This window comes from Leptodactylus fuscus, chromosome 5, assembly GCF_031893055.1.
Source record: "Leptodactylus fuscus isolate aLepFus1 chromosome 5, aLepFus1.hap2, whole genome shotgun sequence".
Lineage (NCBI taxonomy): Eukaryota > Metazoa > Chordata > Amphibia > Anura > Leptodactylidae > Leptodactylus > Leptodactylus fuscus.
In genome coordinates this window covers 195,422,040-195,429,542 of record NC_134269.1, presented here as the reverse complement: position 1 = coordinate 195,429,542, position 7,503 = coordinate 195,422,040, and the positions used below count along the sequence as shown (strand labels likewise).

Sequence of the window (7,503 nt, the reverse complement as noted above, 5' to 3'; positions counted from 1 at the left end):
TCATGTCAGATTCTTGACAATAAGGAGAGTTTATTCTTCTAATAAATGTCTACCTTGCGTAGATTACTAAAGTTGAAAAAAAAAAAAAAAAAACATGTAAGTCAATGTTATTTTCTAGTGTTTTTCAATATTAATTAAATCTTATTTTACTTAATACATTAATTAATTAATTTACCGGTAATACTAATTTAGCTCATTTCAACTGGAATAAAAGATTTTTTTTTTTAAATTGTCTAGTGGTTGTATACTTGGCGCCACCTGTTTCTTTGATTCCCTCTCAGAACATCCGCTAAATGTATGCAGTGCTGGTGGGAAGGCGCTTGTAGTGTGCAGATTCCTACTGGCTGACCCATATAATAGCTGTCATAACTCCACCACTATCTGCATTACAAAATGACACAGGTCATGGCATTGAGCTATTGAGCATGTGCGACCACCAATACTAGGAGCAAGAGTTGGACAACCTGAGAGGGAATCAAAAGAACAGCAGGGAGCACAAGAGCAGCATGTAACTGCATACCTGGACACAGGAGCATTGCTTACATTGAAAAATAATATGCTTTTTTTCCATAGACTACCAGTTTAAAATAATTTAAGTTACTTCAAATTAAATAGATGTAGTATGTATAATGCAAAAGTATCTTAAAGGGAGACTGTCAGAAGGAAAATCAGTATCATACTAATGGCAATATCTTGTAGGGACGCTGTTACACTTTCCAAAGATGCCTTTCTTATTCTGCCATTTGCATTAAATCAGCTTTTTATTCTTATGCAAATTAGCTGAAAAAGGGCTTTAGGGCGTGTCTTCTGTCAGGGCTGGTTATCTACAGCAGTGTGAAGCCTCAGTATGAGAAGACACGCCCCCTTTTCAGTGAATTTGCATAAGAATAAAACATTGATTTTTATGAAAATGTAGCTGTAATGTAGAATAAGAAAGTCATCATTAGAAGGTGCAGAAGCCACTTTACAAAGTACTGTCACTAGTCTGATACCGAATTTCCTGCTGACAGACTCCCTTTAAAGAGTTTGTAAAAAAAAAAAAAAAGTCTATATATTCTTGTCACATCTAGGTCACAGATACACACTGTCTAAAAACATATAGTATTATTTTAAAATTGATGTAAGTATGCTATAGTATTAAAGGGGTTGTCAAGTTTCACTAAAACGATATTGTTTGTCTAAAGAAAGTTGTAGAATTTTCCAGTATTCTTTCTGTCTCAATTCCTTACGGTTTCCTAGATCTCTGCTTGCTGTCATGTATTCTGTTTACTCCGAGTGGATCAATGCCAGTCCATGGTCAAGTGATGTACAGTTCATGGTCATGTGATATACAGTCCATGGTCATGTGATATACAGTCCATGGTCATATGATACACAGTCCATGGTCGTGAGATGGACATGTGCACAGCATCACATAATCTGTACCTGTATCACATAACCATGGACCCATTTATCTATTAACAGAATCAATGGAAAGAAGAAGAGATCTAGATGAAGAATTGATACAGAATGTACATTGGAAAATTGAATAACTTTCCATTATACAAAAATAACATTTATTTACTGAAACTGGACAATCCCTTCAAAATCTGCACTCAAGATGTGTCTGATTTTGCATATATTAAAACATATCAGAAATGTCTACTAAGTTGCCCAAACAGCCTGTGATATAATCCTTGGTTTAGTCCAGACTGGCAGAGTATACGCATAGTTGACGGTTAGTGGTTACAAGGTACAGTGAATTAAAACAATACAATAACAGTAAACATAAAATGGTCCCTTGCTAAGAGTAAAATAAAAAACATAATGCTCGCACTTCTGTATACATTTTACCACCATAAATCATTTCATACATTTACAGAGCTATACACACACTTTCACCGCAACAGGTAGTGAAAAGTCCTTCACCCTGTAATTCATGGAGGCATAGAGAGATAATCTTCGACGCCATTAGCTGTTGTCATGGATACCATGTAAAGCGTAGGATTGCTGGCAGAACATAAAGCTATAGGAATTCCACATAATTCTCAGGGATAAGTCCAGTCTTCCCATTGAGCGTCCCTTCTAACCAGCCCGGCTCCTGCGATGGATGAACTAGATTGGAGACATAACAAGGATTAACATCTAAATTTACATTGTAATGTTTTCCATTGCCTGCTTTTTTGTCCCTGCGTGGTCGCATTACTTGCTTATAAGTCTCGTTTCCCCCTTCCCTATAGTTCCATTATTTTGTGTATTTGTTTCACCCCTTATCGCAAAAATCTTAATAAAATCTGATACACCTAAATTTACATTGTATGTAATATCAACAATAAAATACACAAGCAGAATATTTGGGCAATACGCAGTGATAGATGAATAGGAAGGTTCTGTTCAGCATCATGGCTTCTTTCATACGACCTGCACCATACATATGATCCACAGTGATTAGACATGATGGATATTTGTTGTCCGTGCCCAGAATATGCAGTATGCTAGGCTATTCTGTCCTTAAAGGGGTTTTCTAGGCAAAAATGGACAGCCCATCTAAGTTTTAAAGAAAAAGGAGGCAGAGGGCGTGCTAGTCTAAATGTATGATCCTTTATTAACACACAACACGTTTCGGGCAATACTTCCTTTTTCAAGTGTGTACAAACAACATGACTAGTTACAGAACATATACACGCAAAATTCAGTAAATCGAATGGGGGCAGTGAAAAAAAAAATAAAATCACACTCACCTTTCCATGGTTCTCTGGTGCCTCCCAGTGCGGTTCGGTCTTCTTGGTCCAGTGATGACATGTGGCCGCATCTTCAGCAGAACTCAGGGAGAGACCTGTGAGATGATGCCTGAGCAGAAGTACTGGACCTTGCAGGGAGGACACCGGAACTTCGGGGACAGGTGTGTATGATTTTTATTTATTTATTTTTTTATTTCCACCTTCCCCTGCATATTTAATATAAAAAAATACATTGACAATCTCTTTAAAGGGGCTCTATCATTGGGAAATGTCATTTTTAAATATGCACATCCTTGCATAGCCTTTAGAAAGGCTATTTCACACCTACCTTTAGTATGTAAATTGCCTCAGTAGATTTTGAATAAGTCCGTTTTTAGTCATATGCTTATGAGCTTAGACCATGCACTGAAGCAATTTACATACAAAAGGTAGGTGTGAAATAGCCTTTTTAAAGCCTATGCAATTATGTGCTTATCTAAAAATGACATTTCCCAACGATAGATTAAGGCCTCATTAGCATTATCTGCGACTTCATCCGTGCCGCCCTTAGTCCCTACCTAAGATGTATGTGTTTCACACTATGTAATGAGTTTTTAATGTGTTCTAGGGAAAGTGGCGTTTTATGTTTTTTTTTTTTTTGAGGTTTTTATTTTTGGTCATTTTTTTTGTAAATTTTGTTTGTGCAGTTATTGCAGTCTCTACGGGTCTTGAACCCCAGGGTGTGTGATTAGTAATGCAATGCATTACAATGGTAATGCATTGTAATGCATTGCATAATACCAGCGCTTTGATTGAAGGCCACGTAGCATAGCCTGCAATAGAAGTGCCGGTTTTATGCCATGCCTTGCAGAATACTGGTGCTTCAATTGCAGGCTACGTAGCATAGGGTGCAATCAAAGCGGCGGTGCTATGCAATGCATTGCATAATACCGGCGCCTCGATTGCAGGCTACGTAGCATAGGCTGCAATAGACGTGCCGGTTTTCTGCAATGCATAGGCTGCAATAGAACCATGGGTTTTATGCTATACCAGCGCTTCTATTGCAGGCTACGTAGCATAGGCTGTAGTAGGAGCGAAAAACCGAGAGGCCGGGGACCCTGCGCAAGGCTCCCGGCTGCCATAGCAACATGACGCCGGCCCCGGCGCTTGGTCCGGGTGGCGGCGCGGAGAAGGAACATAGCAGAGAAGGAACATCGCAGCGCCCACACGCCGGCGGAGGACATGACGCCTCGGTCAGCTGTGACTGAGGCGCCATTACGGTTAATGGGGACGATCAATGCGGACACTGGACACCCCCCACCCCGCTGGACTCACCTTGTGCATGCTGTGTAGGCCGCAACATCTGCCGGCATGAACGGTCCTATGTAGCCGGCTGGCATGCCGGCAGTGAGTAGGCGGCCTTGGATGGCAGCGGCAGGCGGAACATGCGGGCTGCCGTCATGTTGACTACCGTCTCCCCGGTCAATCGCCCCGCCCACACTTTGCTGGCAACGTATGGCACCCTGCCATGCACCAATAGGAGGTGCGTGGAAAGATCTGGGCTGGCGTAATGCCAGCGCCTACAGCAGAGCCGGAGTGAACTTTTGAGGGTCGCGGTGGCGATTTGGGGTGAGTGACCCACATTTAGAGTAGCCTATCGTTCCTTCCTGGGCAATATGTTGGTGTGTGCCAACAAAATCCATTCATCCATTTGGCTGTGATTGAGGAACAAACATCCAAACACACAAACCCACAAACATCCAAACACCCAAACTTTCACCTTTATAATATTAATAGGATATGAACACTATTACCACGTGGAACTCGAGTGAATAAATGCTAACCATGTTCAAGGTTTTTTGTTTTTTTATAGTTGTATATGTTATTAGAAAGAAAGATTGCACTGAATAAAAGTAGAATTATACCAACAGAATCCTATAACATAAGCAGATGACAGTGGGGCGAATGAATTTAGACTACAGGCAGCACGCTGCAGTTTTATGAACTGCTGTACACACAGAAATACATTTTAAGCTCTGGTTAGTCTGGTTTTGGCTAATTTATATGTCTAGGGAATCCAGACACTTGGTAAGTAATTCCATTGAGATGCTAGAGAACACTGATTTGTTTAAGAAAAGAGATTTGTTTTTAAACCCAAATAAAAACGGAGGTTAAAACTCAATTTGGATTGACCAAGTCTGTCTTTTCAGCACTGATCATCTGTTATAAGACGGCATCTGGGTCACTGCCTCCGTTTATTTTATTAACCTAGAAAGACCTCTAGCTATGTTTTACCCCACTGCTTTCCTTTCCATAGTTCAGAGGAATAAGTTACTGAAACACTGCACCCTCCATCCACACAAAAACATTATAAATCAGTCTATACCCGATCCTAGACATACTTTAATGACCATTGTCAGAAATGCTCAATGGACTTGGTTAAGTCTTTAGTTCCTGTTATAACCACAGAGGTCTAGTGTACTGTAACATCAACAGCGATTAATTTCATTGCCATATACCTTCCAAAAATACATCTGACACATTGTTAAATTTCTAACCAACATTTTACACTCTTTGGCGTCTTCATGCAATTTTGCATCAAAGTACAGTTTTACTGAAAAACTAAACTAAAATATACCGTATATGATGGAGTACAATTTTCTGATTGCTACCTCTTGAGTCACCCCCTCCACCTCATAGATTGTAAGCTCTTGTGAGCAGGGCCCTCAGTCCCATTGTGTGAAGTGACTATTTCTTTGTAATGTATCTTTTTGTATGTATTTGAACCCTACTAATTGTACAGTGCTGTGGAATATGTTGGTGTTATATAAATAAAATTTATTATAATTATTATTATAGGATTAACATGAAAAAAAAAAAAAAAAATCACCTCCTTGAGGTATATAGACACCTGTAACGATAAAAGTAGCCTGCTGGTTTTTCTCTTCCTGTTCTTACCTGCATCATTCCCTCAAACTTCACTATGGGGATACAAAGCCAGGGAGTAAAACTTTTTATCTTATGTCCTGACATAACACTAAGACCCTGGGGTAAACGGAAAGCTACAATTGTGCTTTTCAATTTGATACCATTATAAAAAGAGGAGGCGGTTTCTGGTGGAGTGGACTTCTTCGATACACTACAAGATTTCATTCCAGGGGGACAATATGGAGGGTTGTTCTAGTACATCTAATTAACACACTAGATTAATGACACCAAACCCCAATATGTAGGGGGTCTACCAGCTCTCCCCTGATGTCATATGAGGGAAGGATCAGGCAGCTGGATTTCAGCTTGCTCAATTCTAAGGGGCACACGTCCCTATCAAAGGAGTCTTCCAGTGGCTTACTCTCCTCTGCACAGCATAAACAAAAGCTGAGCCAAGATATACAGTATATACGTGGAAGTGATGGTTTAAAGGGGTCTTTCCACCAAAGCAAGTTATTCCTGCTCAGACCCCCACTAATCAGGAGTAGGGGTGACTTTTGTTGTGCGCACCACATATTCATTTCAATGAGAGCACCAGAGATGGCCAAAGTTCTTTCATTCCCCGTTCTCCTGACCAGTGGGGTCAGAAGCTTGGACCCCCACTGACTGCCAAATTATTCCCTATCCTATGGATATGGGATAAGTTGCTTTGGAGTGAAACCCCTTTAAATGTGTGAAGTTTAAATAGTGAGGCATAAAACACAAGTAGTTTTGTGATTTCCTATTCCCCAATAAACTGAAGGCAAGTTTAGAACCAAGTGTAGAGACAAAAAAAGAAATGAATTAAGAATTTTGAGATTCCCTGTCCCAACTTTACTCTCCTTATATAGAAACTGATCCTAAAAAAAGGGATCAACTCACACCAGCACTTTAATATCTAGAGCACTATGAAATAGTGAGTATAAAGGTTGACAACGTATATGAATTTTTAGCCATAATGGACCTGTAAAATACCATCTCCAAACCTGCACCCATTACAGCTAATGGAAACATACATGGATATTAGCCATCTTAATATTTCCAAAGTTAGTATATTGTAACTAATAACTATAGCTGCTATTAATAGCGCTAATGAGTGTGTATATTAAATCTATAGCTATATATCATCCATACACACCTATATAAATGTAGCTCTGTGAGAGTACTGATAAAGGCAGGCGAGTGATAGAAATCCGCACTGTCATCAGCTGTGCAGCGCTGCCTTGCTCTTTGTACAAGGCTACAAATATAATTACACAGGCAGAGGAAATTAGACACTTGGCGAGCGCTGACCTTTTCTGTTTTCTGCGTAATTATCTCTTTAATGCATAGGGCAACAACACAAAGCACAACAGCATTGGGAAGCGAGGAGAGGACCATTATAGGAGGGCTCGAAATCAAAGCAAAACAATAAAAAAAAAAAAAAAAGAGATTTTCTACTGTGAGTCTGGAGGGACAGTCATGGACTGGAAGCAGAGAAAAGGGCCATAATGTTTACAGGGTATCCATGAATGTAACCAATGGCCACCAATTGTGGACAATGATTATAGTCAGAACGAATGTCACAAATAAATATATTGACTTGGTAAATGTGAATGTTTTTTATCCCACAATCTTTACTCATATTTGGCAGAGGTGTTAGAAAATACAATATGGTTTATAGAAAACATGGGAGATATATCATATCTCGTAGGCCATTTTTATAGGATACAAGGCAACCATGTTAACCACCGAGTCACTGTGGTTCATTATATTATTTCTAGACTAATACAAGCTAGACATCATAAATGGAACAAAGAATTTTATTGTATTAGTATTTCTGCTGTAGAACAGAGAA

At 39.5% G+C, this 7,503-nt stretch overlaps 1 protein-coding gene across 2 annotated transcripts in view; it reads right to left on the bottom strand.

Moving 5' to 3' along the window:
• Positions 1-1,588: 1,588 nt before the first annotated feature.
• The window catches only part of ARHGAP26 (Rho GTPase activating protein 26), a 229,047-nt gene continuing 223,132 nt past the window's right edge, over positions 1,589-7,503 (bottom strand). For both annotated transcript variants that reach the window (XM_075275014.1, XM_075275015.1), the window contains one exon: positions 1,589-2,094. In XM_075275014.1, the coding sequence (XP_075131115.1) occupies positions 2,006-2,094 (89 nt within the window). In that variant the 3' untranslated portion in view covers positions 1,589-2,005. The remainder of the gene's footprint in view (positions 2,095-7,503) is intronic.